Source organism: Papaver somniferum, unplaced genomic scaffold, assembly GCF_003573695.1.
Source record: "Papaver somniferum cultivar HN1 unplaced genomic scaffold, ASM357369v1 unplaced-scaffold_132, whole genome shotgun sequence".
NCBI classification, from domain to species: Eukaryota; Viridiplantae; Streptophyta; class Magnoliopsida; order Ranunculales; family Papaveraceae; genus Papaver; species Papaver somniferum.
Genome location: NW_020622381.1, coordinates 5,519,513 through 5,537,228, shown reverse-complemented (window position 1 = coordinate 5,537,228; position 17,716 = coordinate 5,519,513). Strand labels below are relative to the sequence as shown.

The following is a 17,716-nucleotide window of genomic DNA, read 5'->3' as shown; positions in this document are numbered from 1 at the left end:
ATAACGAGGAAAGAGATTTCACACTGAAGATTATCAGGTGGTTCCAATACGAGAAGCTACATTATACATTCTTGTATTCAGTTTTGACCAAACATATATGAACTGCACGAGACAATGTGTAGGAAAGATGGCATAAAAAAGTTCACATTACTTTGAAAAGAGAAAATTATCAACACCAAGCGAATTACATTTATCAAATCGTAAGTTTATAACTGTAACACAAACATTACATGATCCTATCAACTGAAAACCGCCACACAAATTGATAAGCATTAAACATATACCTGAACGAAGCACTAACAAACCCAAACAATACTTACAACTAAAATGAATAAAATTTGAAGAAGTAAAAAAAAAAAAACTAGTCACGTGTAGAGCAAGTGCATCAATCTTACCTTCTATGTACACCCATTTGATGTTACTGAAGCATCCGCAGCAGAGACAGCACACAGCAAGACCCGACATTCAATATGACCCCATATTACAATACAAAATCCAAGCAGGAAAATGCAACCTGATAAAACGATTTTGAAGTATCTTCATCCTACTTTGCTTTCAAATCTTCCTTGGTATCGACTGAGATGGTTTTTGAGCTAGGAGATTTTCCAATGATTGCTTTCTTCACTTTCACAATCGACTGTTTCACCTTTGACATGATGTTGTTTGAATGTTTTGCCTTGGGTGGAGTATCTTGTTTAGGTAGGTCCTCTTCTGCTTTTGGGACTGTAACATCTTTGCTGGACTCCAGAATTGGGGCATCAGGTTTTGCATTTTCCTCAACCGTGTCTGCTGCTTTATCCAATTTATCTGCACCACATTCTACAGAGTTTGCTGCTTTCTCCTCTGATACTAACTCCTTGGTTTCTTCCACTGGTGCATCGACAGTAGCAGTAGTAGCGGCAGCAGTAGCAGTATCAACAACACCGGTTTTTTCATCTACATTTTTATCCTTGCTAGGTTCAACAGAAGCGACTTTATCATCTTTAACACACTCCTCTCTTTTCTCTTCAGGGACCACTTCGACATCCCTAGATGTGGTCTCTACTTCAGAAGGCTTTTCAGTAACCTCAGTAGCCGAACTGGAATGGCTCACTTCCTCCTCCTTGGCAGTCTCGAGTTGTTTTTCTTCAACTTTCACATTCTTCTCTTCAACAGCTTCTTCACATTTAATGTTTTCTACTTCTTTCTGTTCTTCAACCTTTCCAGCATCAAGTGCAGTTTCTGTTGCCAGTTCCTCAACCACGTTACTGTTAGCTACATCCTCGGTCTTGGTAATCTCAGGTTCGTTGACCTCCTCAACTTTTCCCACCTCAATATCGGCTGTATTTACAACATCAGGAACAGCAGATACTTCCTCTACCTTAGCCACATTAATTTCTATTGGTTCAGCAGGAGTTTCCTGACTGGTAGGAGTTACTGTATCAAGAACTGCAGGTGCAACAGGCTCCTGATCTTTAGACATCAGTTCCTCGAGGGTTTTACCTTTTGGAATTTTACTCTCTGCACTTTCTTTAGGCTCAATAACCTCAGTTTTTTCTTCCACTACTTTAACAACTTCAGGTGATTTTTCCTCCACTACCACAACCGGTTCTGGCACTTCGACTACTTTAGAGTCTGGTTCTGGAACTTTTACTTCTGAAGTAGGAGTTACCTCCTCCAATATATCTACCGCCTCAAGTGACTTTTCAGTAACTGCGACAGCGGAAATGGAATCACTCACGACCTCAGTAGGGGTGGTTTCAGGTTGTATCACCTCCTCAACAACAGGGACATCATCTAACTTTGACACCACTTCTGGTTCCTTTTCAACAACTGCAGTTGCCGCAACGGGAACATCAGAAACATCTGGTTCTGGTTTGCATTCCTCGATAGCTTTTTGGACATCTACAGCTTGAGCATCCAAAACAGGAACCTCCTCAACAACAGGGACATCATCTAACTTTGACACCACTTCTGGTTCCTTTTCAACAACTGCAATTGCCGCAACGGGAGCATCAGAAACATCTGGTTCTGGTTTGCATTCCTCAATAACTTTTTGGCCATCTACAGCTTGAGCATCCAAAACAGGAACCTCATCAACCTTTTCAACGGGCACAACAGCAGGTGCTTCAATTGGTTGGTCTTCTTTCTTTTCTTCTGATGCGACTGCGTGAGCTGGACATGCTAATTCCTCAGTTTTGGGATTTTCTTCCACAACTTCTACTCCGTTTTCCTTGGGTGGAGAAATAACTTCTTGTTCAATGGCTTTAACTTCAGATACTTGCTTCTCAACTTGCTGCAAGAATTGTGAAACAATAAGCTAAAGTGTCGGGATATAGATAGCAAAGGAAATCATTATCGGATAGTATCTCTTTGCCATAAACGGAGGGAGTATTGCGTATCCAATCAAATTAACAAGGAGTTGTTAACATAATTCAAATGGATACCAAGAAACTATGCTATAATATGAATCCTCCATTCACTCTCTCCAAGTTTGGTTCTTCAAATATTATCACGCCAGAGAAACGTAGAACTCATATATTATACGAGTATATCAAGTTCTTAACAAGTTATTAACCGATAAACAAAACAAACCTAAAGAAAGTGACAGAAAAATTTCTTGCGTTGGCTAAAACATAAAATCCTCAACCAATTTCAAATGAGACCTTCTTGTTTTGCGCTTCAAATTCAACAAATAAAAGATCCATCAATAGGCAACCAAAATATTTGTTTTTGGAAGGCAAAAGTCCGTGGTACGAAACGCATCATAATTAATAAAATACCAAGCAACCAAACCCCCTGACAGGAATTAAATAACAAAACCAAAGACTTAAAAATTTAGCAAAGAAACTAGAAACAGATGTTCATGCTGTCACTTGGTCAATCCATGTATTACTTAAATCCCATCCCAATAAGTGATAAGAGAAAATCAAGTACTTATTTCAGCAAAAGCAAACACTGATTTATTTGTTTACAAGTCCACTGATCGGCTCTGGTAGACGAAAGTAATAAGCTCTTGAACTTCTATTGATGCATAAGCTCTTAATTTTACCGACTCTCACACAATTTCTTCCAAAACATAAAATTTTCTAAAAGTAAAAAAGAAAAGAAAATAGACAGAGAAGCAAAGTAATTAAAGAGTTAAAGTTGGGTATGTAGACTCAAAAGGAATCCAAATACTCCTACTTAAAAACCCTCAAGTAGAAACTTCTATCTAAACCAAATCTTTTTTCTTTTCTTTTGACGGAACCCCAAAGAATGTTAAGTCTATACAAAACCCAATCCTCAAAACCAATAATAGAAAAAACATAATAATAGCAGTTTTGCTCAAGAGAATTTATTTTACCTCAGTAGTAGTATGATCAGGAATAGCAACAGTCTCAGTAGCCATGATATGATGCAAGAATAGAGTTTACTTAGTTTTGATTTGAAGGAAGAAAGAAAGAATCAAGAGAGAGCAAGGGAGAAAGAGAGAGCAAGGGAGGAATTGAATGAAATGGGGGAGGGAGGAGGGTTAACAAGTGGAAGCAGCAACTTAACCCCAGAGAGACAACTAAGAAAGTGAGAACACTACAGAGTGTGTTTGCTCAGCACATGAGCTGTACTAATGGCACTAGAAAGCAAGAAAAAAAATCCCATTTTTATCCAAATACAACTCATTCACTATTGACTGACTACTGACCCCCAAGACACCAGTCCAACTCAAAAAAGCTTTTGCAACTACTCTCTCTCTCTCTCTCTCTCTCCCACCTATGGAATTTAGGTATACAAAAACAAAGAATACTACTGGATTGATTCCGCTTCCTGAAAACCAACTGCGCTTGGGCGGTGCGGTGACACGTGGAGGAATATCAGTGGTTATAAGAATTAGGAAAGTTCGACGAGTATTTCTTGCAAGCTTTGTTTACTTGAGCAGTTGGAGGAGGGGGGTCTTCTTTTTGGGCAACTTCTATGTGACGACTCTCCAAGACGGCTCCATGTCTCCACTGCTTTCCAGCTTTCTCTCTTTCTTTTTTTTTTTTCTTTTCCTCATGTACTTTGCAGCTGAAATGATCGGTACAGAAACACCGCCAAAGTTTTACGTGTCTATTTCATCATTATCTCTTGGCAAAGGATATTGCACTTGCACATCAGTGACCCAGGGTCTCAAAAGCCTTGGCCCTGTTGTATATCCAAGTCTTTTCCTGTTAGATTATCTTTGGATTCTCATCTTATCTCGATTAATTAAACATGAAATAGTTTTTATATCAAAAATCCTTGACAAACAGAGAGATTTTGACAAAGGGAAAACGGGCTCACATATAGTGGACCTCCCGGCTAGTTCTGGGTATTTTTTTTTGTTTTTATTTTGGTCTAAAAGATATTTTTTATCCTGGCATATTTAGGGGCGACCCCAAAAGAATTAGGGGCGACACTAAAGACAAAATAGGGTCACCCAAACGTAAAATGTAGCTATTCCTTATCTCCCGTTTTTTCTATTGGCCAAACTACCCTTCACAATCGGTAGATAATTTTACAATCGGGAAGTTAATCCACAATCGGGAGTCAATTTAGTTTATATAACTTCCGAATATAAAGTATCCCCAAAATAAAAATCCTCTATCTTTTGAATTTTGATTATCCTATAATCGGTAGCAAATAAAGTTATTTTGACCCCCGATTAAACTAGACCTTTGGCAAAAATGCTACCATAATCGGTAGTGAATTTAGGTTATTTAATTCCCGAATATAGAGTAGCCCCAAAATGAGATTTTGTATTTTTTGAATTTTGGTTGAACCTATAATCGATAGGAAATGAAGTTATCCTGACTTCCGATTATGCAGTAGACCTCTTTGCTGAAATCCTACATAATCGGTAGTCAAGATAGTTCATATAACTACCGAATATAGAGTCGCCCCAAAATGAGATTTTGGCAAAATCCTCTATTTTTTGAATCTTGGTTGAGCCTATAATCGGTAGGAAATGAAGTTATCCTGACTTCCGATTATACAGTGGCGCTCTCTGCAAATATCCAACCATATTCGGTAGTCAAAATAGTTCATATAACTAGCGAATATAGAGTCGCCCCAAAATGAGATTTTGGCAAAATCCTCTATTTTTTGAATTTTGGTTGAGCCTACAATCGGTAGGAAATGAAGTTATCATGACTTCCAATTATATAGTGGTTATCTTTGCTGGAATCCTACCATAATCGGTAGTCAAGATAGTTCATATAACTACCGAATATAGAGTAGCCCCAAAATGAGATTTTGCAAAAATTCTCTATTTTTTTTAATTTGGTTGAGCCTATAATCGGTAGTCAAAATAGTTCACATAACTACCGAATATAGAGTTGTCCCAAAAATGAGATTTTGTAATCGGTAGATAAAAAAAACTATACTACCGATTATGAAGGGACATATAAGTATTTTCAACCTATTTTGTCTTATTATGTCGCCCCTAATTCTTTCAGGGTCGCCCCTAAAGACGTCACGCTTTTTATACTTGACCATAAAACTAAGAAATAATGATGATGCAATATGTGTTTCCACAACTAAAAAACATGAGCTGAGTGTCGCTAAAAATCTCGAGGAAAATTCTAAGAGGAGATCTAAGGACAATATGGATGGTCTTTTTAGTAGGGTTTTTCATAGTCGGTTTCTGCTCGGTTTCCAGCCAAACCAAAACTGAAATCATTACTATCGGTTTCTAAAAATCTAAACCTAACCAATCCATTAACCATTGATTCGGTTTCTAAATGGTTTTACCCGGTTTCGGTTTGTTCCATTGGGTTAATGGAAAACCGACTGTATGTCAGTTTTCTGAAACGAACAGTTCAAATCTTTACAAAAAATAACACAGTTGAATTTTTTTAACCTACCTGCAGAATGTAATTAACACACAAGCGTAGTTCATAACTCAAGTTTATAAGCATAGTTCAAAACATAAACATTACAGATTAAAAATACATAAATTCCAAGTTCTGCATGCTCCAAATTCCATATTCATAACTACATGTGCCACAATGAGTCAATGACTCTCAACCAGTCTCTGACATTGTGCTTCTTCAAGTATTTCTTGGTATGATACTTCATGTACCTAATTACTTATCGGTTTTCCACTGGTTTTTGGTTCGGTTTTCACGTCAAACCAAAACCGAACCAGTAATGTAGTTTTTTAATTTCTTTTTACCATAACCAATCCATTAGTAAATGGTTTGGTTCGGTTTCTTCCTAATCGGTGTGGTTCGTTCCAGTTCTGGCGGAAAACCGAAACCATGTTCAGCCCTACTTTTTAGCATTGAGATATGTACTGGTAAAGTAAAGACTACCTATTGTGTCTATTAAGATTTTTCTCGGAAATTTTTCTCAATGAATCTAGCATTTTCGAAAAATATACCATGTGGACAGTGAGGCCCACCAAAGGATAATATGAGAGTCGATTGTTTGTTTCTGTTTTTTATCTTGATTTGTCTAGATGGATTTTTTTTATACCCGATGATAAAACTAAAAGGTAACGACGATGTTATATGTTTCCCCAACTAAGAAAGATGAGTTAAGTGCCGTCAAAAATCTCAAGGAAAATTCTGAGAGTAGACTTAAGGGAAGTATATATAGCCATTCTAGTATTGGGATATGTACAGATAAAGCTAGGCCTAATCATTGTGTCTATTAGGAATTTTTCGAAATTTATTCTCGGTAAACCTAGCATTTCTGGAAAAGATACCAGGAAAACTTATAGTTATTTCTCTATCTCAATCTAAATCTTAATTTTTATCTTTATCCCAGAGTGAAAGGAGAAACAGTCAACGCCTATGCGACAGGTAGGGTTTGTCGAGTGGCAGGAGGATAAAAGTAATGGTTTGATATTTACAAATATCGAGGCCTTATTAAGATAATAGACTCCAGAGCCGGCATTTTTTTTTTTTTTTGCAGTTAAGCGTGCTCGAATGGGAGTAATTCAGGGATAGGTGACCTCCTGGGAAACTGTTGTTAGATGACCGTATCTGTGCCCATTGAAAATCCCATACTGCCGGATAACCACAGTGGATAAATAGGGACAATACATATGGAGGGTCAGATCATTATAAATGGTATCGGAAGCAGAGCAGATGACTGGTCACCTGCCTAGGAAGGGAAGGTACGCTGGATCAGATGAGCCAGATGCTTATTTCATGTGGGGCAAGGAGCGCCGAAGATCTGTGGTTATATACTTCGATTCGGCAGGTAGGGTTCACCGATTGGAATATAAGTAATGATTTGACTTTTACTAATACCGAGGAATTTTCAACGCAATTGACTCAAGAATTGATAATAAGCTCTGTAGTTAAACATTCTTGGACGTGATTAATTCATGGATGGATAACCTCCTAGTAAGTTTTTTCCGGATGACTATTACGGTGGTCGTTGAAACCCCACACTATCATATAACCGCAATAGGTAAGTGGCGACGATAACAGTGGAGGGTCAGGTCATTAGTAAGGGTGGAAAAATTTTCGTGTTGACTTTTCTATCTCCATATTCGTTCTTATATATCATAGAGATTCTTTTCGGTCCTTTCCAAATTTGAAGAAATAATGTAAAACCTTAAATTGATTTGATAGTGATAACTCATTCAAATATCACATTTCATCCATTTTTTTTTATTTCATCCCATTTAAGAAACGTTTACATGATGGTTTTTAAGAAAAAACAAGTACAACATAAGCATGAAAAAAATAGAATGAAAGATGCAAAACGCAAATAAATCGCGAAGAAAAATAGCGATCCACAACGGTAACACCCAAATCTTGTATGTAGATATTGGAGAAGGAATGGTATTCGAAATCATAATTCGACCAATTTGATTGATTTTCTTCTTGAAAAGAGATATTGCTATGAGAGAGGAGTGATTTTCCCGAAAACCATGTGTAACGAGAAGCCCAGAAATCCTAGATTTATTATTCCGTTGAAGAAGAACTTGATCTTGCCTCCGTCAAATCACCGATGTACTTGTATCCACCAAATCAAATCATGAACAAATCTATAGAAAGAAACACTGTTAAAATGCAGATAAAGCCGCCCTAATAGCTAAGAAAAGAGTGCTCTAATAGCAATTTTTTTTTATTAAAAATAACTAAATATCTCCTAAAAACAAACAAACTTTGCTCAGATCTAGCACCAAAAGGACTAGATCTGATCAAGGGAGGAAGAAGATGATGAGTTTTCTCTAGGTTTTTGAGAAGGGGGTAAGAGAAGACTGAAAATTCTCACTCTCTGACTCCATTTTTTTTACCAATTGCATGTATATATATATCTAAAGTCATTGCATAATTTACATCAACATATCATTATTATTATTTAATATAGGAACATGCATATTATGGGTACCAAAGAACACCCGACCAGGAAACGGATCGATGCCGCTACATATTATACACAATTATAACATAGTCTCGGTAGTTCTAGCATGGTACAAGACCACAAAGAGCTTGTGTTCACTTGATCCTTATAAATAGTCCCCGACTCCCGAGAGTCTAGAGTAGGTTGTATATTGTGTTTAGAAATAACATTACTCTTTACACTATTATGGATTTCTAGTGTTATTGTGTACATGGGTGTATATATTCTAGATCCTGGCAACTACATTTTGGCCGCAGATCCGACTTAAACTTATCCCTAAAAAATTATGTGGAAACTAACCATGTAATCTACAAGAAAAAAGGGGGAGGAACCATATTGCATGTAACCTAATTTTATTTTAGAAAACAACGATGTGAAAAGATCGGTCCAGTAGGCTTGAACACCTTTTACCTATCAAACTACCTAATGCACAACCCAAAACACTAGATCTCTACCTGTTTCATGTCAAGGCTATGAAGGATCTCACACCGCCAACTAGATCAGAGTTGGAGAAGGTCATAAAACGATAAGAAAAGAAGTCATCGAGAAAGATATAGATCCCAATGGAAGTGCTAGAGAGCGACACACCATATAAATCCGTCGCAGAATGAATCCAAGGAATAAAACTAAAAATGATTCTTACACGTTTAGACGCCTTATTAAAAATAACAGAGACACATATATCAATCGTATCCTAGCAAATGATGACCATGCGATTATTACCAAAAGCAATCACGAATCAAATACCAAGTAATTACCCATTCAATATTTCCAACCACGTCGAAAACGGTTTAAAAAGCATGCAATAATAACGAAACATGGTCGAGGACAACACACGGGAAAGCTGCTAGGTTCACTATTCCGGAAGGGTTTAGAAAGAGACGCCAACATTACCCTGAACGTATGATTTACACCTTAGTGAAAGAAGAATCGCTGGAGAGTATAACGATGAAAGCGACATACCTAAAAATTCATGAGGAAGTGTCTAGAATTATTATCAATATCCGGTAAACCGAGGATGATGGTCGTGCTAAAAAAAATTCAATCTTTTAGAGTATACATACTGGTAGCGGCAAACAAATACCAATGAATGGCACAAAAAGCCATTGAAGAGTACGTACCACCAATGCAGACCGCGATACAGACAAGCAAAGCATGACAGCTACATGAGGATTGCCACAAAACTATCTAGTATGGATATCATGCTGCCATTAGACATATTATTCTACGAAGTGAACCAGAAACTCCAAATCATATTCCCGAAGAAGAGTATGAAATACCGAAAAAACCACAAGCGTCGGGCATCTTATATTGCACGTACTATAAGTACCACGGTCACAAGACGGTGTATTGCCATCACTGGAAGAACGTGGTACAAATTTTTGTAGACAATTAAAAAATTGAGAAGTATGTAAAACCGGAGAGATGACGTGGCATATGCTAGCTGGTATGTATTATATACATTCGATGATGAGATGACTCAAACATCCGGTGAAAAGAAATTGTTAAATTATAGAAAACTTGTGAAAAGACGATGGTACCCAAATACACCACAATCTTTTATTTATCAACCTATAAGTCATTTACCAAGTGTGATCAATCACGCACAGAACGAAGTCTGTTAACAATGGATTATCACAAGATGTCTTTAGATCAGAAAATGGTTTTAAAGATCCCGTCAATACTTTGATCTAGTTTGAGTGAACCTTATATCAAAAAAGAAGATTCTCAAGAATAAACAAACTAGGTGCAATCAAAGTTTCAACAACTATTAGTCAATCAAATAAATAATCGAAAACTATAACAGTGCAATTATCTAGTTTCCCACCAACGATACTCGTATAACCTCTTGATCCCACAGAAGTCTTTAAACGAGTGGTCGTAAGAGATTTCGCCTAATTAGGATACTTTCCTCTCCAGATAGACGACTCCACCAGAAACAACAAGAATGAAGTTTGCCTGGCTCTTAGAATAATTTGCAAGAAATGCGAACTCAAGTATTTATACACCATGGTTGTTTGGAAAACTAGGAAATTCCAAAACGGAAAAATATTCTCAAGATATTCACATTAAAGTGCATAATTTTGGTTTTCCTATTTCCACTTAAAGGCCAAACTATATTTCCGAAAACTCTCATAGAAAACTTCTATTATTAGTCTAGCACATTAACTAATAATATTTTCCAGAGGATATGCTTTAATTGCTGGTATTTAATGACGAAATCATAATTAAATGTTTTTCACTTTTTTGGACGTGGGGTCACCTTGAGTATCAAGGAATATCTTTGAACAATTAATGATAAGAGTTATGTACATGTTCAAATAATGTCGACATCTTGAAGCTTCTCATCTTAGCAAACCTGAAACCCTAATTCACACACATCATGAAGAAATATGTGAATCATGGAAACTTGGTTTTTCTCATGGAAGTGATTGTACCACAACTCTAAAATATGTTGTGACTGGATATAACATGATTCCCAAGATAGGTTGTAATAGGTTACACCTTGCTCCACAAAGTAGCTTGTGACCGGCTACACCTTGCTTCCCGAAGTAGATTATGATCGGTTACACCTTGCTTCCCAAAGGTAGCTTGTGACTGGTTACAACTAACTTCCCAATTTATCTTGTGACCGGTTATACCTTGGATCCCAAAGTAACTTATGACCGGTTACAACTTGCATTCCAATATAACTTGTGATCAGTTACACCTCAATTTCCAATGTAACTTGTGACAGATTACTACTAGCTATATTATATAGGCTATCACCGGTTACCATAAATCTCAACAAGTTAAGATATGTTATAACTTGTTATCTTATATTGGTCATTGAAAAGATATTCAATAAAGAACCTGACCAATCATGATTTCCTTTCGGTTATGAAACAAGTTCGTATATGTACCTCCTTTAAACAAATGTTATAAATCATTGTTTCCTAGGGTGAAATCATACTTATATCATGCACACATAATCAAGCAACTATATATCATAGATTATGTCGATGTCGTATTTACGAAGTTCAAAAGATAAGCGTTATACTTCGTAATTCAATAAATTCCTTGACACTTTGATCATAATGTTTATAGGCTGTCGTAGGCTCAACAAATTAATATATATATTTCCCACTAATTAACTGGTAATATAGCGGTAGTAAGAGATCGTTCCCACAGAGAGCTGTGTAATTGATAGGTTATTTGATCAGCAAGATAAATTAAATAACAAAGGGGGGGTTTGGTTGTTAGATAAATAGAAATACAATAAAGAAAAGAGATGATTAAGGAATCCTTCGCCGTTACCAAGCGTTAACAGGATTAGAATACTTATCTATTGTTCGTAAGAACCATTCATCACCAACCGTAGAATGACAGCTAGATCAGTGTTATTCCCCAAACTCCTTTTATTACTGGATACAAAATTTCTCGCCTACCAGATTCTATCCAACGAACCACCAAGTAGTAGATCACTCAAGGTGTAATCCAATCGAACGCCTTAAGCTTTGTGAATTTAGGTTGATCCCAGTAGTTAAACTCTTAGATCAAGGTTTACTTGCTGGTGTTGTCTTCACACACGATTCTTCCACAGAATCCCTCTGTAAGGTCTCGTGATTTCTACTTGTGTAGAGAGTTATTCGACGATTACTTATCTCCTAACTTCCACTAGCAATAGAACAATCAATAGACTAATCTGGTTGCGCATCCAAACCAATCTAATATTCACTCATAAACCTTATATATAGTAAAGACAAACGATGATGATAAAAACTCTCAATAGGTTTGTATTCTTAATAAAGCTTCACGCTTAGAACATTGAATTCATCCTTAATCAATAAAGGATTTAGCTACTCATATTACAAAGAAGATGAAGAATGGTGGTTTCCCCCTAAAGGGGTAAACCCTAGGTTTTGATGTAGAACTTGTGATATGAGATTTGATGATAAATATATTTTACATAACCTAATACCTTTTTATAGGTTTACATTGCTTGGTCTCCAAGTGTTTAGTTAGGTTTAAGAACCCGACTCGAAAATATGACATGACGACTCCAAACGTGCCCTTGGGCCTTCCAAGGTGTGAATACATGTTTCCCATTTGATAAGTTCGCGTACCCAGTCCACAAAATTCAAATTCCAGCAGATATTTTCGGAAATAAGTCTGCGAACTCGGTTCGCAAACCCAGTTCTCGGACTTCACTGTCTTCGGTATTCAATGAAAACTGTTTTGGCCACAACTTCTTCATACGAACTCGTAATGACCTCATTATTTTTGAATTATTTTTATCTTTCAATTCTCTTCAAGATGATGATGAGAAATCCTTAATTTGAATAAGTTAAGATTGGTATTTGGCCTGTGTCTTGATTATGAGCGTTTTGCTCCTTTCGTCGCACTTCTTCCACTTCTCCTGGACTTGGGCACTCGGATTCTTGGAATAATTCTCTTCCTAACTCTTTTAAGAACTTTGTAGCTCCTTTGTGGATGATTCACCTATTAGAGGCAAATGAGATAAAACAAGAGTAATAATACGAATACATGCAAGAATAATAGCTAAAACAAGTATGGAATGGACACTAAAATCATATGAATTATGCACTTATCGAATTCCCCCACACTTATATTTTGCTAGTCCTCGAGCAAACTAAATAAAACTAATCCTAAATACAACAACTTCATGTCGTGAGGATACGATTACTCTTAGCATGAATAACAGGCCTTAAAACCCCTAGGTGTCCCTAGTGGACGAGTTGTAGTCTCGTGAGGGTTTACAAGAGGTATACCCACAAAACCTACTCCAATCTCTCGTCCTGGAAGAACTGCTAAGGATAGACACAAAGTAGAAAACCAAATAATTAGCTTGCATATGTTCTTTAGCTACAAACATCCCATATACATTCCAATTATCACACATAAGCAATTACTTACTATGACATTCAACCTGATTGCAGAACTCTACTAAGATAGTCATCGTACTTTTTGCAACGTTTGCCACAACACTCGCATACTGAAATCACATGGATAGATAAGAAAATGGAAATAGAAAAGTGAAGTGTGCAAATGTTGACCAAAGTGAAAGATGTTACCCACAATACTTGTATGAATGTCGTCAAAGGATATTTATTTATAGCGCAATAGTTGAGAGAAGCACCCATTTAACTCGACCACATGATTAGATAATCTAAGCGCATGTTCCTTTTCAGCAAGTACATGATAGTTTGCCTTGGATCCTGCACTCCACGCTTGCTTAGGCGACGGAGACAGGGACAACGTTCCACACATACTGCTATCAAAGTGTCAAGAACCTCATCAATAGTATTTTTGACTTGCTATGTAATGATGATATGGTTTTTGTTTTCATCGACTATGATTATCCGCGATTCCGGACCTATCATTTATTAGTGTCGAGAAATGAAGAGGAGCCTTATATATATATATATTTTTTTTTTCCGGCTCACTGTTTACTCTTTAAGAGTGTAAGACAATTGTCTTATGGGACTTTTATATACTCAACCAATGATTACCTTGCTACAACATCCATGGCAGTATTAGGATTCCACCAAATCACTTTAGAGAAACATAAAACTGCAAAAATAAAAAGAAAGTGATTCAGTAATTATTAATTATGAGGATAAATCTTTCAAATGACTACCATATCTTAGTTTCGCATTCAATTATGAACGTATATATTTAAGGATTGAAATAAATGGAACTTAATCTATAGCCGTAAGAACTGTTTCTACCTTAAAAGGTTTAGAGTGTCATCCTAAATAGCTCATAATTAACTCCAAAAGATAAATCAAATATTTTTTTTATGTGTATATGCAAATAGTAGATACTAAATGCTCCCCCACACTTAAACTCAACATTGTCCTCAATGTTCAAAACCGAAAATTCTGATTTCTGACATAACAACCCTGAAAAACTCAAAAAATGTACAAATGGGTAGGAAACTACGAAAAACATCCTAAACGAAAGTTTTTCGCCTACGTCTTTTATATAACTTTTCAAAAGGGCACAGTGTTTAGAAAAACGGTCTGACTTTGATGGCCTCCGGACTGACTGACATGCAATCTGAAAAAGTTCTGGAAAAATACCGAAACTCAAATGTCCAGGCCAATCGGTCCAACTTAACAGATTCCAAATTCATATTTTCTTTTGTGAAAGAAAGGTGAGTCTGTCCTATTTAAAATTTGGGGTCAATCACTCAAATCGGACTTCGAATGAAGTCTCGAGAGCTATTTTCGTAACAAGTGCGCAGTCAGAATTTTCTGACGAGAATTCGTCAAAACTTTCATTATAGATATAGGACTTGTAAAATCTAAGATGGGAATGAAATATATGATATGAAAAACTAAGAAAATTAAAAACAAAAGGGATAAAGATACAAAACCGACGGGTTTCCTCCCATTTAGCGCTTGGTTTAACGTCGTCAAAGCCCAACGTTATTGTTATCGTCCATACACCAATAATCTGAAAATTTGGTAATCCTTCCAAATAACAATCTGCAATTCAAATAATAGCTTCACAAATATATTAGAACAAACCATAAATATTGAAGCTATCACTTTGTTGAAGTTTCCCCCACACTTGGTCCTTTCTACACTCGAAAGTGAACAGAGAACATGGAATTCGGGAACTTCAAAAGGTCTCTCAGCTTGGTGAACCTGCACAATACTCGAATCAAACACATCAAGTGGTGGATACTTAGAAGCAAAATAATCCGTTAAAACTTTAGAATCACACAACTCCAATCCTAGTTGAGGTATTTTCTTAAAAGTTGGGTTAACAACTATTTGAGAAGCTATTTCGATTAGAAGAAAATGATCAATAGATATTGAATTATGCAAAGGATTAGACAAACCTTGTTTCGGATCCTCATTCTTAATTAACAGTGAATTATTTACCTCAAGTATATCGTGGTCCTCTATCGAACTATTATTATCTATCTCAATTAGGTCTTCCACGACTTCAATCAACTTTGTTTCAATCTCAATCTCAATTTCTTCGTCAACCTCTTTATCGGAATCAGAATCTTCCCCCAAAAATTGTAGTTCATTGGTGCAAATACTAGGGTCTTCCGTATGAGTCTCCAACAAAGAGAAAGTCGGGTCTACTTCTTGCAAATCAACCGGCCTAAAAACATTGTGATATGGATGTTCATTGTAACGTTGATATGCATTTGAGTATGTCACACCGTTCATAACAATGGTTCGGTCATACCAAAGCTCCTCATTTTGAATAGGAGAATGACCATTATAAAGATCTGGAGTTGGAATAACTTCATCACTGTTACAAAGGCTTTCAAAAGGTTGCTCATCTTTCTCCATTTCCTCCTTAAGTTGATTCATGTCTCTCCTTAAGTTGTTAATTCCCTCTTGAAGTTCTTGGAGTGATTGATCAACACTTTGTTGATGTTGATCAATACTTTGTAGACGTTGTTCTTTAAGTGACTCCCATGTGGAAAAACTGGCCTTAAACTGAAGCATAAACTGGTCAAACTTCTGTTCAAGTTCAGGAGATAAATGATTAGAAGCATAACTATCCTCCCATCCTTGTGATTGTTCACTTACATTCCCGTCATATGGTTGTTGACATGTATGAGAATATCCATAAGGTTCCGTGGGATATCGATCATAGCCAAAAAGTTTATTTTGATTATACCCACAAGATGGTTGGTAGTTGTCATATGAATGAGATTTAAAACCATATTGATTACCACTATTATATGATTGATCTTGTGCTCCGTACATGTTATTTCCGCAAGGAAACATGACGACTCACAAGAAAAAGAAAATCAAAACAAAAACAAAAATAAAAACAAGATAAACAAATAACAAATCAATTAGCGACTGCTCCCCGGTAGCGGCGCCAAAATTTGTATGGGCTGTCGTAGGCTCAACAAATTAATATATATATTTTCCACTAATTAACTGGTAATATAGCGGTAGTAAGAGATCGTTCCCACAGAGAGCTGTGTAATTGATAGGTTATTTGATCATCAAGATAAAGTAAATAACAAAGGGGGGTTTGGTTGTGAGATAAATAGAAAGACAATAAAGAAAAGAGATGATTAAGGAATCCTTCACCGTTACCAGGCGTTAACAGGATTAGAATACTTATCTATTGTTCGTAAGAACCATTCATCACCAACCATAGAATGACAGCTAGATCAGTGTTATTCCCAAAACTCCTTTTATCACTGGATACGAAAGTTGTCGCTTACCAGATTCTATCTAACGAACCACCAAGTAGTAGATCACTCAAGGTATAATCCAATCGAACGCCTTAATTTTTGTGAATTTAGGTTGATCCCAGTAGTTAAACTCTTAGATCAAGGTTTACTTGTTGGTGTTGTCTTCACACACGATTCCTCCACAGAATCCCTCTGTAAGGTCTCGTGATTTCTACTTTTGTAGAGAGTTATTCGAGATTACTTATCTCCTAACTTCCACTAGAAATAGAACAATCAATAGACTAATCTGGTTGCGCACCCAAACCAATCTAATAATCACTCATAAACCCTAGATATAGTAAAGACAAACGATGATGATAAAAACTCTCAATAGGTTTGTATTATTAATAAAGCTTCACGCTTAGAACATTGAATTCATCCTTAATCAACAAAGGATTTAGCTACTCGTATTACAAAGAAGATGAAGAATGGTGGTTTCCCTCTAAAGAGGAAAACCCTAGGTTTTGATGTAGAACTTGTGATATGAGATTCGATGATAGATATCTTTTACATAACCTAATACCTTTGTATAGGTTTACATTGCCTGGTCTCCAAGTATTTAGTTAGGTTTAAGAACCAGACTCGAAAATATGACCTAACGACTCCAAACGTGCCCTTAGGTCTTCCAAGGTGTGAATACACGTTTCCCATTTGATAAGTTCGCGTACCCTGTCCGCAAACTTCAAATTCCAGCAGATATTTTAGGAAATAAGTCTGCGAACTCGGTTCGCAAACCCAGTTCGCGGGCTTCACTGTCTTCGGTATTCAATGAAAATTGTTTTGGCCACAACTTCTTTATACGAATTCGGAATGACCTCATTATTTTTGAATTCTTTTTATCTTTCAATTATATTCAAGATTATGATGAGAAATCCTTAATTTGAATGAGTTAAGATCGGTCTTTGGCCTGTGTCTTGATTATGAGTGTTTTGCTCCTTTTCGTCGCACTTCTTCCACTTCTCCTGGACTTGGGCACTTGGATACTTGGAATACTTCTATTCCTAGCTCTTTTCAGCACTTTGTAGCTCCTTTGTGGATGATTCACCTATTAGAGGCAAATGAGAGAAAACAAGAGTAATAATACGAATACATGCAAGAATAATAGCTAAAACAAGTATGGAATGGACACTAAAATCATATGAATTATGCACT

The 17,716-nt window shown here is 36.5% G+C and overlaps 1 protein-coding gene across 2 annotated transcripts; it reads right to left on the bottom strand.

The window, feature by feature from the left end:
• Positions 1-133: 133 nt before the first annotated feature.
• LOC113332749 (cytadherence high molecular weight protein 1-like) lies at positions 134-3,705 on the bottom strand. 2 transcript variants are annotated; one of them, XM_026579262.1, is made up of 3 exons: positions 3,326-3,704; positions 1,913-2,275; positions 134-1,753 (listed from the first exon to the last, which is right to left on the bottom strand). In XM_026579262.1, the coding sequence occupies exons 1-3, from the start codon at positions 3,368-3,370 to the stop codon at positions 545-547; spliced, it is 1,617 nt and encodes a 538-aa protein (XP_026435047.1). In that variant the 5' UTR covers positions 3,371-3,704; the 3' UTR covers positions 134-544. The 2 variants fall into 2 exon arrangements, with proteins under 2 accessions (XP_026435047.1, XP_026435046.1); XM_026579261.1 differs by having other exon boundaries at positions 134-2,275; positions 3,326-3,705.
• Between the last annotated feature and the right edge of the window lie 14,011 nt (positions 3,706-17,716).